The 18301-nt window shown below is 44.2% G+C and overlaps 1 protein-coding gene across 1 annotated transcript; it reads right to left on the bottom strand.

Moving 5' to 3' along the window:
• Nucleotides 1-1107: 1107 nt before the first annotated feature.
• LOC133375484 (U11/U12 small nuclear ribonucleoprotein 48 kDa protein-like) lies at nt 1108-13659 on the bottom strand. Its single transcript, XM_061607117.1, has 9 exons — nt 13180-13659; nt 11885-11998; nt 10409-10469; nt 9899-9964; nt 8758-8940; nt 8097-8218; nt 6989-7110; nt 3945-4109; nt 1108-2056 (listed from the first exon to the last, which is right to left on the bottom strand). The coding sequence occupies exons 1-9, from the start codon at nt 13246-13248 to the stop codon at nt 2017-2019; spliced, it is 942 nt and encodes a 313-aa protein (XP_061463101.1). The 5' UTR covers nt 13249-13659; the 3' UTR covers nt 1108-2016.
• Nucleotides 13660-18301: the final 4642 nt, after the last annotated feature.

The raw sequence follows: 18301 nt of genomic DNA on the forward strand, positions 1-18301 counted from the left end.
AAGCCGTTCAAAAAACCACATCCCCTTGTAAATTAGAATTAGTTGAGTTAAAACCTTTGGGACAAAAAGAAGGGGGAAAGCAGGAGAGGAAGAATGTGATTGATCATCCTCCTGTCAGTGCTGGCTTCCTTCATATAGGTTTCATATTACAGATTTCAAAGCACTTTATTTGAAATGCATTGTTCTGTTACTGTATGTTGTTGAACTGTGTTTTGTTGAAATATGACTTGTATTTGAATATGTATTTTGTATTTTCCTTTTACATATATTTAATTGTGGTAGCTTATGGCTCTGAGCAATAAAGATTAATTTCATTTCAATAAAACTTCAGCTGTGTACACACCATACCTTTAAAGCACATGGATTTCCCCAAGGAATCCTGGGAAGTGTGTATGTGTATGTGTGTATGTTATAAACCACCCTGGTCAGATCTTGTAAGTTCAGGTCTGTGGCTTCCTTTATGGAATTAATCCATCTCTAGTTTGGCCTTCTTTTTCTTCTCCCTTCTGTTTTTCCCAGCATTGTCTTTTCTAGTGAATCCGTCTGAAATTCCTTGGTCCATTCCATTATCCAATGTATGTTTGTGATATGATCTCTGGTACCTCTTCCCTTTCTAAATCCAGCGTGGACATTTGGCATTTCTCACTCCATTGAAATCAATGGCCTTAAGCTACGTATTTAAGTCCATTGATTTCAATGGCTCTACTCTGAGGATGACTTAGTTGACTAATGTCCTATATTTTTCCAATCAAATGCCAAAGCAAAATGTGCCATTTTTATTTTAGTATAGTGCTTAGTTCAGTATGGATGCCTTCAGATTAGAACAAAGCAGAATTGTGCATGGCTTTCATATGGAGCAATATGAAACCCAGAATTGCCTTCAGTTCCAAATGTGCTCCTAAAAAAAGAGGGTGCTTAGCAATTCTTAATATTAATTTATATTATGAGCCATGCAGAGTCAGCAACGTATAAAATTGGATCTCAAGTGAACTGGAAAAGTTTGAGCAAACAAATCCATACCCAAGATTAAAAGATTTCATCTGGGACAAACAAAGGTGACAAAGATTCAACAAGGAACAGAACCCATGCATACAAACTATATTTGAGTCATGGTTAAGGCACAAAAGGAAAATAATTACAGCTTTGCTCATTAAGTATGGCTACCAACTTTGTTTTCTTCTGATGCTTTTGCTTCGAATGGCAATGTAAGATGTCGCCTGATTTTTCCTGCCCATGATTATTAGCCCATATTAAAAGGAAATGTCTTTTTTCAACTGTTTTCCACTTGCTTCATTTTATTATATTTGTATAGTGCTGTAGTGTTTTTTAAAAGATATACATATATAAAAACAGGTAAAGAAACAATGTAATCTATGAACCAACCTATGAACAAACAACTGGGGATACAGGTCAAGTGACAGATGATCCAGATGTGGAGAAAAACTGATGTGAAAAACTGCGGTACTACAGAAAAGAGGCATGCTAGCGACAGCTTTTCCATGGAGTATGGTGCCTTAACTCAAGCACAGACCAGGCATGCGCTCTCCCCCCCCCCCAACACACACATTAACATGATTTCCGTTTGAAGCAAGATCACCAGCTAGTTTGCAAGGAAGCCACCATTCTGAGATAGCACCAAGCAGAAACCGAAGCTATATCACACCATTTTCATTGATCTCTAGAATCCGGCTCAATCAGTTATGTGCTGTGTACTCTTCCTGCCCTTTACTGCTACATTTTATCTACAGAGCAATAAAAGAAACAGCAGTGTTGGTGGTAATTTCTATTATTAACAAAGTGGATCATTTTGCCCTCCCATACTGTGATCCTTACATCTCGCTTCCACTCTTCCTCAGTAAAGGAAGTTGAACTGGGATAGGAATTTTTACATGACATTTATAAATGGATGACGTAGTTGACACAGCACGGCGTAGTTGTCACTGCCACAAAGTGATGCTATTGGGATGAAACAGACACTGCTTGACTTCTGCATACTCTTAATACTCTCATTAAGTTTTATTTTCTTCTTTTGTGACTATGATGCTTGTCTTCATCTCTGAAATAAAAGAAAATAGATCATTATGTAAGATTTTAGCACTTTGATATATTGAAGAAAAGTGATCCATCTCCCTCAAAATCTCCCTTTTTCCGTGAAGGGTATGACTGAACCCTTCTGTCTTCATCCCCATTAAGATGAAGCTCAGATACCCATCGCTGTGCATTGCTCACATTCATTTCCTGTTAGTCTTGCATCTTTCCACATGCGACTACACACATTTAGATAGGGGGATCTTTTGAGTAAGCACCTCGTCTTTTTTGCTGATCTTAGGCCAAACTACACACTACACAGGAGATCAGTTTTAATGGAATTGCAGCTGCAGGAAACTGAATTTGCTTGCAGCAGCACAGTAGGTAGGCTTAAACTCTTTGCTGTTCATGCCATTTTAAGAGTCTCCTCTAGTCCCCATACAGATTGCTGTTTGTTCCCTGGACAGAGAATACAGTATATTTCCCTCATAGGGCAAACTGCAGGCTGGACTAGGGTGAAGAGAATTTTGGAACATACCACCCTCACATTCTGTTTACACACACATGAGACACATATGCATTTAGCATACTTTTATAAAGTGTGTAATATGTACCTAAGCATTTAAAGAGACGTCCGGATGTCACAAACGGCTTTTGAGAGCTAGTGAAGAATACACTTCTGAAAATGACATTTAAATCTTAATCTTGCAATTTCATGCGGAAATTGGACTTCTGGTAGTTAGTATGAGGATTTCTTTTCTCCTTCTGTGCATTTGGGAGTCCTAACTTGCTCCAAGGGATTTTTTTAAAACAAACCTTTTTCCTCCAATTTGTGTTAACTTCATAAGCCATACGTGCTCCTGCAATGAAAGGGTTTCACTAAAAGGGCACTGAGGTGAATTAGATCCCAATTCAAGGGTGAGGGGAATAAATTCAGTTAATGCTACACCAACTACTTTGCCAACATGAGGAACGATTGATCATTCTAGAACTCTGTTTAAAAATGATTTTCATATGTGACAATGTTTTTAATTGAAGGAAAATATGCCCAGCTTATCAGGGTTTCATGACACCAACCGAGATAACATCCCTGTACAGTTGCACTTCTGTAGTATGAAGTATTAGTGCTCATAGAATGCCTTGTTGTTATTGTTTTATATTTAAGGTCCAATCCTATGGTCCCTGGGAGGGTCTCTCAGGGAGCACAGGATAGTTCAGAGAGGGAGATCCAACATCAGAGCCTACTGCTCCAACATTGCTGGCTACTAGCCCAGCCAATTTTGGGAGAGCAATAAGGGGTGTTCTGGGAACCAGCTGAGATTCAAAGGATCCAAAGCCATCCCAGTTCCCCAGTCACATCTCCAAATGAGGAAAATTTAGATGTACTTTTGAGTAGTGTCTAAATCTCTCTCTTACTCACTCACTTACATACTGAAAACAAAGATCAAACAAAAGAATTTAACAGGAAATGAATGGAAGAATGCAAGATTGCTGCTCTGCCCTCACTTCCACTCTGGCATCTGCAGCCAGGTAGGGTATAGGATAAGGTGGCTAAGCTATCTTCACATTGGCCCCCAAGCCACTTACGGGTGCAGCCTAAATTTGACATTGTTAAACACATCATTTTTAAAGAACTGTAATTTAACTGGATTACCTGACCCCCAATATCAGATTTGTAGTACTTTTGGCAAGTGTAGGAGGGATAAAACCAGAGTAAATGAATGAACAAAAAAGAGTGCTTTTTTTTGCTTTGGGTTAGTACTGATCCAATGGTTTAGCAGTGCGTCAGCAGCATATTGTGCTATTTCCAAGCCAGCCACTCTCTGGCATGTTCACTTTATAAGAAGTTTGATCAATACTGTGGCATAACAGCCATAATCATTCACCGGAACTCAAAGAGCAAGGAGAGTACTTGCCTCTCTCTTTTCCTTCGGGAATCTCTGTCTCGCTCCCTTTCCCGGCTTCTTTTTCTTTTGCCTGGACTTCTGCTGGAGTTTCCCTTACGTCTAGAATATTCAGAATCCTTTGAGCTTCCACAAGACTGCCTTGAGTCAACCGAGGCAGACCTTCGCTCATGTTTTCTAAAGAAAGAATAATTTGCTTTAGAATGCAGATAATTTCATTTAGCGGAAATAAGCTGTGACATCTGGTTTTATATGGTCAGCAAGCTAGTCATTAACCATCTTGCAAAGATGCTGACTTGGTTAATCATCACGTATACAAAATACTTCTGCCTTGTTTTTTCTTAAAAGTTGCAAAGCCTTTCCCTTACAATAGGAGAGAGATTTTTCCTCTAGCACGGTGTGCTAGCCCCAATCAAATATCATTAGCATGAGTTGTTCCTCATGTCACAGTGAGGTACAGCAGTGGAGGGAAGGAGAGTATCTTTGTTGCAGAAGAGGGACATGTTTGTTTTCCCCACTCCTTACGAAAGAGAGGAAAGGCATGAATAAGAGTGTACGAGGCAGCCCTAGGGCGGTATCCAAGGCTCCCATTCCGCTAACACAAGAGACGTGTGCCAGCCAAACAGAATTTTCTCCACCTCTCCCCTACAACCCCCTCACATTCAGCTCTGGAGGCTGAACTCCGCTGGGGCTGCTTTGGATACAATCCCTAGAGATGTTCACTTGCAAAGAGAAACATAAAAGTCAGTTAAGGCCAGTGCTTTTTTGTGATAGTACTCAGCAGTACGGAGTGCCATCTCCTCAGGTTTTTTGCTGCCCATGGCAACAACGGCACTCAAGGTATGAGTACCAGCACCTCATTTATTTATTTCTCCAAAAAAGCACTGGTTAAAACGTTTGTGAAACAGTGGGGCATAACTGCACAAAGAAGGGGCAACACAGCTAGAAGACTAGTAAATGTAAATGTAAAATGTAAATTTAATTTTTAGGTCGCCTATCTGGCCGAAGCCACTCTAGGCGACGTACATATTAAATTGAATAAAATACAGTAATACAGTAAATACAATAAATACAATAAAATACAGATAATCAACAGTAACAAAATAGCAGCATATTCAGTACATAGTAATGGGCATTGAGTATATAATTAGCCCATCCCGATAGTCCCAAAGGCCTGACCAAACAGCCAAGTTTTTAAGGCTCGGCGGAAAGTATCCAGGGAAGGGGCATGCTGGAGATCGAACAGGAGAGAATTCCAGAGAGTGGGGGCCGCCACCGAAAAAGCCCTCTCTCTGGTCCCCACCAACCTGGCTACTTTTGTTGGTGGGATTGAGAGAAGGCCCTGCGTGGCTGATCTTGTCGGGCAGCATAGTTGGTGACGCTGGAGGTGCTCCTTCAGATAAACCGGGCCGGAACTGTATAGGGATTTAAAGGTTAACACCAACACCTTGAATTGGGCCCGGAAAACTACTGGAAGCCAGTGTAGATTAAACAATACTGGTGTAATATGATCACGGCGACGGCTGTTTGTAAGTAAACGAGCCACCGCATTCTGTACCAGTTGGTTTCCGGACCGTTTTCAAGGGTAACCCCATGTAGAGCGCATTGCAGTAGTCTAATCGAGAGGTGACCAAGGCATGTACTACCAGTGGGAGCTGATGAACAGGGAGGTAGGGTTGCAGCCTACGTATGAGGTGTAGTTGGTACCAGGCTGCCCGGCTCACTGCCGAAATCTGAGCCTCCATGGACAGCCTGGAATCAAGAACAACCCCAAGGCTGCGGACCTGGTCTTTCAGGGGCAATTGTACCCCATTAAGCCTCAGGTCAACAGGACCCAGCCTACCCCTGTCTCCCACAAGCAGTACCTCGGTCTTGTCGGGATTTAGCTTCAGCCTGTTCCTTCCCATCCATCCACTCATGGATTCCAGGCACTTGGACATGGTCTCCAAGCCAACTCTGGTGAAGACTTAAACGAGAGATAGAGCTGAGTGTCATCCGCATATTGGTGTGTCATCCGCATATTGACTAGAGATTGTTCAGATGCAACACCAAACCATGACTGGATGCTCTGTGAACAAGCCCCTACTATTCTGATCCTCCCATTCTTCCCCACCACTTCCAGGATCAAAATTATTATTACTAATTAAACTGATATCCCACCCTTGCTCCCAAAGAACCCCAGGGCGGCAAACAAGTGATAAAACATCTAAATTCCAATTCCAATACAGAAACAGACTGGGAAAGATCTCCACTTAAAAGTCTTGTTGAAAGAGGAAGGTCTTCAGTAAGTACTGAAAAACCAACAAAGACAGCCCTTGTCTAATGTTTAACGTGCTTTGTGGGCATGTGCTAGCCAGTTCGCTGGTTTGTCTGAACTGCAAACTATAGTTCCCTACAGGGCAGGGAAGCAATGGGAGCATGTAAAGCTGGAGCACGCGAGCCCAAGGATCCAAAGCTGGTTTAGCGTTCTCTCTGAATCAGCCTCCAAACTCTAGTCTTCCCCAAAGGCTGGAGTGCAGGGAGGCCCCTCCTCCCCACAGCATGTCTTTCTGATAAGCCTTGGCACCTGAGCACTTGTGACACATGTAGGTTTGTCAGCTTTGACTTACAAAAGTTCTGGCATTTACAGTACATTTGCAACGGTGCTATCAGCAGCTGGGCAGGAGGACTACAGAATTACAACGGCAGAGCAAACACCCCAGATAAGTCATACCAGGGCCCCTTCAATGCAGGTTTCAAGTGCTGAAAGCCCCTTTGGGCTGCATACAGTTCTTAACAGAGCTTTGCTGGTTTTTTGCCTCTGCTGTAGACATAGCACTGTCTCTCTCTCTCTCCCCGTCTCTCTCTCTGTTCAAACTCATTATTCAAAAGGCACCATCATCATCCCTTCCCCCCTCCCAGCCTTGTCTTGTTCACTTGTCCTGTACACGCTGCTGGACAAGATCTGTAGATCTGTATTCTGGAGGTGACAGAACAATGATACTATCATGCAGCTTTTTACGACACTGTCAGTTCACCAGTGTTCCTGTGGCTATTTTGCAATGACAAATGCTTACCTTCCTGAAGACTTTGCTGAAAGAGACGAGTTTTCATCTTCACAAGATTCTGCATCCCTGTTCTCCTCCTGCCAATGAGTGGCAAGCTCTTCCATGTGGACCCCAATCACATCTCTGATGACCTGGGAAGAAGTCACAGAGCATGAAAGTAGGCAAACTGTGGAAGCTCAGTTGGGCAGGAGAGCATACCAGACAATGAACAAGAGGATTTCTTTCTTTCTTATATTCATATCCCACCTTTCCTCCATGGAGCGCAAGGTGGCGTGCTAACACAGTTCTTCCCCTCCTGAGTTTATCCTCACAACAACCCTGTCAGGTAAGTTAGGCTGAGAGACCATGACTAGCCCAAGGTCACCCTGTAAGCTTCACGGCCAAGTGGAAATTTGAACCCTGGCCTCCCAGATCCCAGTCTGACACTCTAACCACTATACTACTCTTGCTGTCTTCCAGTGATGGAACACTTACTTAAAATGCATATTGTAAGGCAGCTTAGCCTAAACTGTTGGGTATACTAGAAATTCTCTCAGGCAAAACTCCCAGTTAAAACAGATATGTAGATCTAACTAAAGCAGCAAAGCACTATACATTTAAAGCACATTCCCCCCCACCCAAGAATCCTGGAAAGTTTTTTTAAGGATTCTAGGAACCACAGCTCTGTGAGGAGTAAACTTCAGTTCCCAGGATTCTTTGGGGAGGGAAGAATGTGCTTTATATGTACGGTGTGTATGCAGCTATAAGTTAAACCATGACAGCCAGCACAAAAGCAAAACAAAAACCAAAAAATGGGAAGAGTCTTCCACATGAACAGCAAAACTTTAAACCAGCTTTGCAATCTGCCCCCTATTTGAGAGATTGCCACTCTGTCCCTCCACCTGTCTCCTCCCGCTGCTGCCAAAGGATAATCCCAGGTGCCTCTCTCGACTTGGGACAGCCAGACTGCTGCACTTCATTAAATTCCAGAAAATACAATCCTCCTTGGAAGACAACTTGAATTCAAGTGTTCCTGTCAACGTATGTTGTTTAATACATGGAGGGTTTTATGCCAATAAAGAGGTGTTTTCAAGTCCTGCAAGAAGCTACACTGTCTCCTAAGCTACTAAGAGCTCACCTCCGTGTAGGATTTCTTTGTAATGTGGACATTCTTGGCTCTGTAGGACTGCCGTCGTCTTTTATAATCCCGCATCTCTGCGAGAATTTCAAGATGGGACTTGGGACCTTTCTGACCATCATCTAAAGACCCCCCCAAAAAAGGTTATTTTATTACATTAGAAACAGTAGCTTTACTTTACACATAGGGCATAATATCATTGCCCAAGATCAGCATATGGTCACAGTCTCCACTGAAATTAGATCAGCATGAGGGGACAATGAAGAGGGCTGTGCCTCTGACACTTGCAACCTCAGTCTCAGCAATGGAACCAAGCCTGGTTGCCTGGAAGCAATTTCTATTTGTCAGAGGTGACAAGACGGCTGCTCAACTGCAGTGTCAACTGGCTGTAATGCAGCACAAAGCAGCACGTGCTCAAGTACCAATAATTTTAATGGGACTTCCATCAAGTGCAAACATTGGCTTCCATGTCTTTGCTAGATTTACATGGGCATTAAAGAGTAACATCATGCACAAGACAGATGGTGGGATGAAAGGAGGCCTTATTCAAGACAGCGGGGGGGGGATAAGAATGCCTCAGCAAGAGTACAAAATCCCACTTCACAAGTTTTGTGATTTTCAAATATCACACAGAGTACAGCTACAACAATTTCCCCCAGACCTTGGTTGACTTTTGCTGCCAAATCTATGAAGAGATCATTGTCATTTTCTGTCAGCTGGGATCTTGATTTCTTTGTTTCTACAAGGACGTAATCATAGATCGCAAGGCGGTCGGCTTGTGTCAGGTCACAGACGTAACGCTTGTGGTTTAGTGGAACTTCAGCAGGCAGGGAGGAATAAGCACCTAGAATGTGCAAACAATCAAGCATTCTGAACTACAGGAACATGAAAAACACAAGCAGCTCGTAGAAATTCAGTTTCCTGATGTACTAGCAAGAGCTGAAATGCTAGATGCTAAGGAAAATGCAAATAGGATGGTGGAGAAATGCAGTATGTTTGCCACACAAGGCATACAATTTTATACCAACAGAGCCCCACTTTCTATCCCACCTCTGCCACTCAATGCAGACTGATGCCAGGGTCAGCAGATGGGTTTTGCCTAGAATCTGACCTACTACCTTTCTTAAACCGAGGCAAGAAATTTTCTCCCAAGTCAGATTAGGAATGACTGTGGGAGGAGGCACAATTTACATTTCTCTGCAAAATGCTGCTTAGCTTAATTGTCTGAGGCTTCCCATCACTTTAAGCACCTTTCGACAAGGCACTCACTCTGTGGGCGGAACTAAACGTTATGCACAGTAACATGCTTTTCCCCTCAGCTACAGTAATGCACATTAGATGGTTTGTATTTAGGCTTGAATTCCACCTCAGTCATGATCCCACTGGTTGGCTTTCAACAATACATAGCCTACATTCCATTTGTAAAACAGGGGCTGTAATGACCCACTTCTTGTTTATATGACATGTTAAAAATGCTGTAGGAATCTTTAGCAAAAGGAGTCATGCTGGATGGTTCAGAATCTAGTTCACTGACATAGATTAAGCTGTGTGCCACCAAAAGGGAAGAATTAAACAGGGAATGACTGAGCCTTAAAACTACAAGCATTTTTATGGAGTTCCGAGGGAAGGAGTCTGTGAGAGATCTCTGTATCGAAACATTCTCCTGCATACAAAGCAGACAGGAAGTAAGGATGGTGTCAGTCCAGAACCTCCACAAATGCACCCCAGTTTCTACTCCAGAAGGATGGTGATGGGCCCACAAATGCAGCAGCTTGTGACAACCTGCCGTAGCCTCCACTCACCTGGACAACAACTTCCCCTTTCTTTAGTAGTGGCCTCTTTAATAATGTAAAATTGTAAATTCTTGTCTGCAACAAAATAAAAGAGGACATATAAGAATGTTAACAATATTTAGGTCCCCTCTGAAGTCTAAAGACAGATTATTCAACTTGCAATGGCCACTACACACATACAACACTTGGCATGGTTTTAACAGCCGTTCATGTTCAGAGATCAGAAATTTAAGATACAATTACTGAGCATGTAAAAAGTGAATATAAAATTATTCCCAGCATAAAAATCTTCTAGATACATCTGGCACTCTTTCCCTATGGTCATTTTCATAGCTCCTTGAACTAAACTATCATGAAATCAGTGGACAGCAACACAGCAAACACATTTCAGAGAAGCTAGTCCACTGTTTTGACACAATATGACTTAAGCACTTCATAAGAACTTCATAAGAACTTCAACCTGCTATATTGACTGTGCAATGCTGTACTTTGTATGCACATATTCACATACACACTCACCCATTTGTACACTAGGTATCTTTGCCTTCTCATAGAAAAAAGTGGAGTCATACATTTCAGCCTACAAGATAAAAAAGGCCATTCAGTAATCATTGCAATTACTAACAGATATTCCATTCTACCCTCAATCGCACAGGTGGCTGTCCAACTCTGAAACCACAGACCCACCACATTGCTAATCTAGTCCTTTTCATTTGCAGTCTTTATCGGACTTAGCAGAGTCATTTAAAAGCAGGGTGGGTTTATTTAGATCCAGGGGACTAACTTCTAAGTAGACATGGCTAGGGTTGTACTGTTAAACCATGACTTAAATAATCAAGAAATGAAGGCCAATTTAAATAATCAAGTTAGATAATTTATCCATTTTGAAACTCACAAGAACTCCTAAACAAACTAGTTCCCATAACACAACAATAGGGAACTCTCCCCCCACCCTTCATAGTCAAGTTTGATAGGTGGGTCAGACCACTCACCTGTCAGTCGCTTGGCATTAAAATGACGTCAGATGAATCCATTTTTTTCTAGCCTATTCAGAAGAACATACCCTGGATGCCCATTTCAGAGATTTCAAAAACAGGAACACAGGAAGCCGCCTTATATTTAGTTATTTTATTTATTTATTTATTTATTGCACTTGTATACCGCCCCATAGCCGAAGCTCTCTGGGCGGTTTACAGCAATCAAAAACATTAAAACAAATATACAATTTAAAACACATATTTTAAAAACAATTAAAAACACAATTTTAAAACAATATAAAAACAATTTAAAACACATGCTAAATTGCCTGGGAGAAGAGGAAAGTCTTGACCTGGCACCGAAAAGATAACAGTGTTGGCGCCAAGTGCACCTCGTCAAAGAGATCATTCCATAATTTGGGGGCCACCACTGAGAAGGCCCTCTCCCTTGTTGCCACCCTCCAAGCTTCCCTTGGAGTAGGCACCCGGAGGAGGGCCTTTGATCTTGAACGTAGTGTACGGGTGGGTTCGTATCGGGAGAGGCGTTCCATCAGATATTGTGGTCCCAAGCCGTGTAAGGCTTTATAGGTCAAAACCAGCACCTTGAATCGAGCTCGGAAACATACAGGCAGCCAATGCAAGCGGGCCAGAATCGGTTTTATATGTTCGGACCGTCTGGACCCTGTTACCAATCTGGCCACTGCATTTTGCACAAGCTGCAGTTTCCGAACCGTCTTCAAAGGCAGCCCCATGTAGAGTGCATTGCAGTAATCTAATTTGGAGGTTACCAGAGCATGGACAACTGCATGGACAATAGTTAGACCATTGGTCTGTTGTTCTCAGTATTGTTTACACTGAGTGGCAGCAGCTCTCCAGGGTTTCAGGCAGATGCTCTGCCACTGAACCCCAGTCCTTCCTCCTGACTGAGCCACCGTTGTTTTCAAGAAGAATTAAAAAGTTTCGCTTCCATTCCAGAATATGAATAACCCTAAAAAGGAAGACTAGAAAAGAGTATTACCTCCTCTTCTTTAGAGTACTCCAGTTTTCTCAGCCTACAGGACACCATGTGCTTCTCCAGGGAAGACTTGGGCATTTGATGATTAGGATCATAAGGGCACGTTACTCTCTCGCACTAGAGGAAAAACAAGAACACATTTTCTGTGTGAAACCCAGCGGCAAGACTCCTTCAGAAAAGTGGACAGATACCACAGCAAAACAGGGTTGCAAAAGGTATTTTCTCATCAAGCAATATTAAAGCTAGCAGACAACTTAGTGCCATCCAGCAGCTTCAAGACAGCAATCTTAAGGCCCTCCTGGCTAAGAAAAAATGCTTAGATTAAGAGTCCCTGCCCCAGGTCACCCAGTCCCTCCACACACACACACTTTTTCCATCCTTTCAAGGAAAGAAGCTATGGGCCTTGCCCAAGTTTCAGTACCGACAGGACAAGAGAAGGGGAAAGTGAGAGGCAGCTGGCCAGGCCCCAACTAGGGTGACCCGATGCAAACAGCCAGGACTCCGTTTTTTTAAAATGGTAAAAGGGACTGTAGACAAAACCCTGTCAGGAGAGGTTAAAAGACCTGGCCATGTTTAGCCTTGAGAAGAGAAGATTTAAGGGAGACAGGATAGCACTCTTCAAGGACTTGAAAGGTTGTCACACAGAGAAGGGCCGGGATCTCTTCTCGATTGTCCCAGAGCACAAGACACGGAATAATGGCCTCAAATTGCAGGAAGCCAGATTTTGGCTGAACATCAGGAAAAACTTCCTAACTGTTACAATGGTACGACAATGGAACCAATGACCTAGGGAGGTGGTGGGCTCTCCACCCCTGGAGGCTTTCAAGAGGCAGCTGGACAGCCACCTCACAGGTCTGCTTTAAGTTGGGTTCCTGCACTGAGCAAGGGGTTGGACTGGATGGCCTTACAAGCCCCTTCTAAATCTACGATTCTAACTATTATCACAAAGTAACGTCAATTAAAAAATGTTGTTACACCACCCTGACATGCGTGGCCTCAGAGACGAAGTTTTGTTAGGTGCAGAGCATGTCATTCTCGGCTTGGGAAAAGCTGCACCTCTGGAGTTAATCCTCCCCCCTTCTACACAAGAGCAGCGGAGGGGCCCAGACCTCCTTTTGCACCCCTGCACCCCAGATGGGGAACCTGCGGGGCCCTCCAGACGTTGCTGGACTACATTTCCCATCATCCCTGACGGCTGGGTGGTATAGACGTTCCCCTATCCTTACTATAAAAGAACCGGGGGGGGGGGATGAGGCGGAAGACAATGATGCCCCCCTCCCCTCGGTGGGAGAGCTTACCGGATTCCCCAGCCACACCGCGAAGGAAAGAGGCATGTTTCCCTCACAGGCCTCCGCGATGGCAGCCATGCTTATTAACGGCAGCCCCGCTTCAATTGGCTCCAAACTCAGGGAACTTCAACTCAGCGACAAAGAGACGCCATCTTTGTTCATGGCAAAACGACGTCGTGCTTTCCGTCGCTCACGGCGTTTAACGCGGTAAAGAGGGAGAAACTGATCTCGAAGGCTTTATATGAATTAATCCAATTCTGCAGACGCCATCGAAGTAGCTGCTTTTTCTTTTAAGCAGGCAACGGCTACGAGAAGTTGGACAGAAGTCTCGCGATACCTGCGGCTCCCCCTGTAGAGGCGTCAGAGAGAGGGAGGCAGCACGGCCGTATAAGGATAATCCTTGAATTGTGGAGGTGGCGTTGGGGAAAAGAGGTTCCCAGGCTTTTTTCTCTGGGGAGTTGTTAACATGCATGCCAATAGCCCCTCAGGAGCTCATAAAGAAACTAAGGGGGGGGGGAGAGAGAGATAAGAACATAAGAAGAGCCTGCTGGATCAGGCCAGTGGCCCATCTAGTCCAGCATCCTGTTCTCACAGTGGCCAACCAGGTGCCTGGGGGAAGCCCGCAAGCAGGACCCGAGTGCAAGAACACTCTCCCCTCCTGAGGCTTCCGGCAACTGGTTTTCAGAAGCATGCTGCCTCTGACTAGGGTGGCAGAGCACAGCCATCACGGCTAGTAGCCATTGATAGCCCTGTCCTCCATGAATTTGTCTAATCTTCTTTTAAAGCCATCCAAGCTGGTGGCCATTATTGCATCTTGTGGGAGCAAATTCCATAGTTTAACTATGCGCTGAGTAAAGAAGTACTTCCTTTTGTCTGTCCTGAATCTTCCAACATTCAGCTTCTTTGAATGTCCACGAGTTCTAGTATTATGAGAGAGGGAGAAGAACTTTTCTCTATCCACTTTCTCAATGCCATGCATAATTTTATACACTTCTATCATGTCTCCTCTGACCCGCCTTTTCTCTAAACTAAAAAGCCCCAAATGCTGCAACCTTTCCTCGTAAGGGAGTCGCTCCATCCCCTTGATCATTCTGGTTGCCCTCTTCTGAACCTTTTCCAACTCTAGAATATCCTTTTTGAGATGAGGCGACCAGAACTGTACACAGTATTCCAAATGCGGCCGTACCATAGATTTATACAACGGCATTATGATATCGGCTGTTTTATTTTCAATACCTTTCCTAATTATTGCTAGCATGGAATTTGCCTTTTTCACAGCTGCCGCACACTGGGTCGACATTTTCATCGTGCTGGCCACTACAACCCCGAGGTCTCTCTCCTGGTCGGTCACCGCCAGTTCAGACCCCATGAGCGTATATGTGAAATTCAGATTTTTTGCTCCAATATGCATAATTTTACACTTGTTTATATTGAATTGCATTTGCCATTTTCCCGCCCATTCACTCAGTTTGGAGAGGTCTTTTTGGAGCTCTTCGCAATCCCTTTTTGTTTTAACAACCCTGAACAATTTAGTGTCGTCAGCAAACTTGGCCACTTCACTGCTCACTCCTAATTCTAGGTCATTAATGAACAAGTTGAAAAGTACAGGTCCCAATACCGATCCTTGAGGGACTCCACTTTCTACAGCCCTCCATTGGGAGAACTGTCCGTTTATTCCTACTCTCTGCTTTCTGCTTCTTAACCAATTCCTTATCCACAAGAGGACCTCTCCTCTTATTCCATGACTGCTAAGCTTCCTCAGAAGCCTTTGGTGAGGTACCTTGTCAAACGCTTTTTGAAAGTCTAAGTACACTATGTCCACTGGATCACCTCTATCTATATGGTTGTTGACACTCTCAAAGAATTCTAAGAGGTTACTGAGACAGGACTTTCCCTTGCAGAAGCCATGCTGGCTCTGCTTCAGCAAGGCTTGTTCTTCTATGTGCTTGGTTAATCTAGCTTTAATAATACTTTCTACCAGTTTTCCAGGGACAGAAGTTAAGCTAACTGGCCTGTAATTTCCGGTATCCCCTCTGGATCCCTTTTTGAAGATTGGTGTTACATTTGCCACTTTCCAGTCCTCAGGCACGGAGGAGGACCCGAGGGACAAGTTACATATTTTAGTTAGCAGATCAGCAATTTCACCTTTGAGTTCTTTGAGAACTCTCGGGTGGATGCCATCTGGGCCCGGTGATTTGTCAGTTTTTATATTGTCCATTAAGCTTAGAACTTCCTCTCTTGTTACCACTAATTGTCTTAGTTCCTCAGAATCCCTTCCTGCAAATGTTAGTTCAGGTTCAGGGATCTGCCCTATATCTTCCACTGTGAAGACAGATGCAAAGAATTCATTTAGCTTCTCTGCAATCTCCTTATCGTTCTTTAGTACACCTCTGACTCCCTTATCATCCAAGGGTCCAATTGTCTCCCTAGATGGTCTCCTGCTTTGAATGTATTTATAGAATTTTTTGTTGTTGGTTTTTATGTTCTTAGCAATGTGCTCCTCAAATTCTTTTTTAGCATCCCTTATTGTCTTCTTGCATTTCTTTTGCCAGAGTTTGTGTTCTTTTTTATTTTCTTCATTCGGACAAGACTTCCATTTTCTGAAGGAAGACTTTTTGCCTGTAAGAGCTTCCTTGACTTTGCTTGTTAACCATGCTGGCATCTTCTTGGCCCTGGCAGTACCTTTTCTGATCTGCGGTATGCACTCCAGTTGAGCTTCTAATATAGTGTTTTTAAACAACTTCCAAGCATTTTCGAGTGATGTGACCCTCTGGACTTTGTTTTTCAGCTTTCTTTTTACCAATCCCCTCATTTTTGTGAAGTTTCCTCTGTTGAAGTCAAATGTGACCGTCTTGGATTTTCTTGGCAATTCGCCATTTACATGTATGTTTAATTTAATAGCACTGTGGTCACTGCTCCCAATCGGTTCAACAACACTTACATCTTGCACCAGGTCCCGGTCCCCACTGAGGATTAATTCCAGGGTTGCCGTCCCTCTGGTCGGTTCCATGACCAACTGATCTAGGGAATAGTCATTTAGAATATCTAGAAACTTTGCTTCTTTGTCATGACTGGAACACATATGCGGCGAGTCTATGTCTGGGTAGTTGAAGTCACCCATTACTACCACATTTCCTAGTTTGGATGCTTCCTCAGTTTCATATCTCATCTCAAGGTCTCCCTGAGCATTTTGATCAGGGGGACGATAGATCGTTCCCAGTATTAAGTCCCTCCTGGGGCACAGTATCACCACCCACAACGATTCTGTGGAGGAGTCTGCCTCTTTTGGGGTTTCGAGCTTGCTGGATTCAATGCCTTCTTTCACGTATAGAGCGACTCCGCCACCAATACGTCCTTCCCTGTCCTTCCGATATAGTTTATATCCAGGGATAACCGTATCCCACTGGTTTTCTCCATTCCACCAGGTCTCGGTTATGCTCACTATATCAATGCTCTCCTCTAAGACCAAGCACTCCAGTTCTCCCATCTTGGTTCGGAGGCTCCTAGCATTAACGTACAGGCACTTGTAAGCAGTGTCTCTCTTCAAGTGTCTTTGGCACTTGTGGTTAGGCCTGTGGTAATTTTGCTCTTCTGAATTTATATCCTGTGCCCCTGCTCTCACAATGCCTACTTCTAGGCCTACCCCTTTTAAAATTTCATCATTTCTTTGGTTTTTATCCCAGGGGGGAGGTTTATTCCGAACCAGACCTTTCTCAGCTCCTGTCGGGTTTCCCCCCTCAGTCAGTTTAAAAGCTGCTCTGCTACCTTTTTAATTTTAAGTGCCAGCAGTCTGGTTCCATTCTGGTTCAAGTGGAGCCCGTCCCTTTTGTACAGGCCCGGCTTGTCCCAAAATGTTCCCCAGTGCCTAACAAATCCAAACCCACCCGACACCATCGTCTCATCCACGCATTGAGACTGCGAAGCTGGGCCTGTCTGGCTGGTCCTGCGCGTGGAACCGGTAGCATTTCAGAGAAAGCCACCTTGGAGGTCCTGGCTTTCAGCATCCTACCTAGCAACCTAAATTTTGCTTCCAGGACCTCACGGCTGCATTTCCCCATGTCGTTGGTGCCAACGTGCACCACGACCACTGACTCCTTCCCAGCACTGTCTACCAAACTATCTAAACGACGGGCGATATCCGCAACCTTCGCACCAGGCAGGCAAAACACCTTGCGGTCTACACGCCCATCACACACCCCACTGTCTATGTTCCTAATGATCAAATCACCCACTACAAGGATCCCTCCACCCCCTGGAGATATATCCTCGGCACGAGAGGATAGCTGCTCATCCCCCAAGGAATGGGTCCCTTCTAAGGGATCGTTTCCCTCTTCCTCAGCTGGATGCTCTCCTTCCCCGAGACCATCGTTCTCCATGATAGCAGGAGAGCTATCATCGTTGGAGTGGGACACAGCTATAACATCCCTGAAGGCCTCCTCCACACACCTCTCTGCCTGTCTCAGCTTTTCCAGGTCCGCCACCTTGGCCTCAAGGAAATGAAGTCGTTCCCGGAGAGCCAGGAGCTCATTGCACCGAGAGCACACCCACGACTTCTGTCCAACAGGCAGATAGTCGTACATGCTGCAGGCGGTGCAAAACACTGGAAAGCCCCCACACCCCTGCTGGCTTCTTACCTGCATAGTTTTGTTTAAGGTTTATTACGTCAATGGGTTGGAGACTGCGGTTTAGTTGAGGTGAGGGAACAGATGGGCAGAGTGGGGGGCCCTGGCCTCCTCGCCCTGCTGCCGAACTCGCTCTGCTGCTTAACTCGCCTTGACGCTTTGTCAGCTGGGGCTCCCTCTAGCTGAGTGTGGAAGCCGAATGGAAGAAGAAATTGCAGAAGATGAGTAAAAAACTTTTGAGAGACACAGCAGGGGTGGGAAAGGAAAAAACATGAAAGAGAAAGCTTTCTCAGTTTTGAGGCTCTGGATCAGAAAATACCAGCTAAAATGGAGAGGTTCTGACAATATCCCCAACGTCTGTACTTAACGTGAGGAAAACTGACCCAGGGAACTTCTTGCCATTAGGAAAATGGTGGCAGAGAATTTAGCCATTTCAAAAGATGGATTAGGTATCAGAAAATTATTCTATGGCATAGCGAAGAAGGGCAACAGCTCAGTGGCAGGGCAGA

The sequence above is a fragment of the Rhineura floridana genome, chromosome 1 (genome assembly GCF_030035675.1).
Source record: "Rhineura floridana isolate rRhiFlo1 chromosome 1, rRhiFlo1.hap2, whole genome shotgun sequence".
NCBI classification, from domain to species: domain Eukaryota; kingdom Metazoa; phylum Chordata; class Lepidosauria; order Squamata; family Rhineuridae; genus Rhineura; species Rhineura floridana.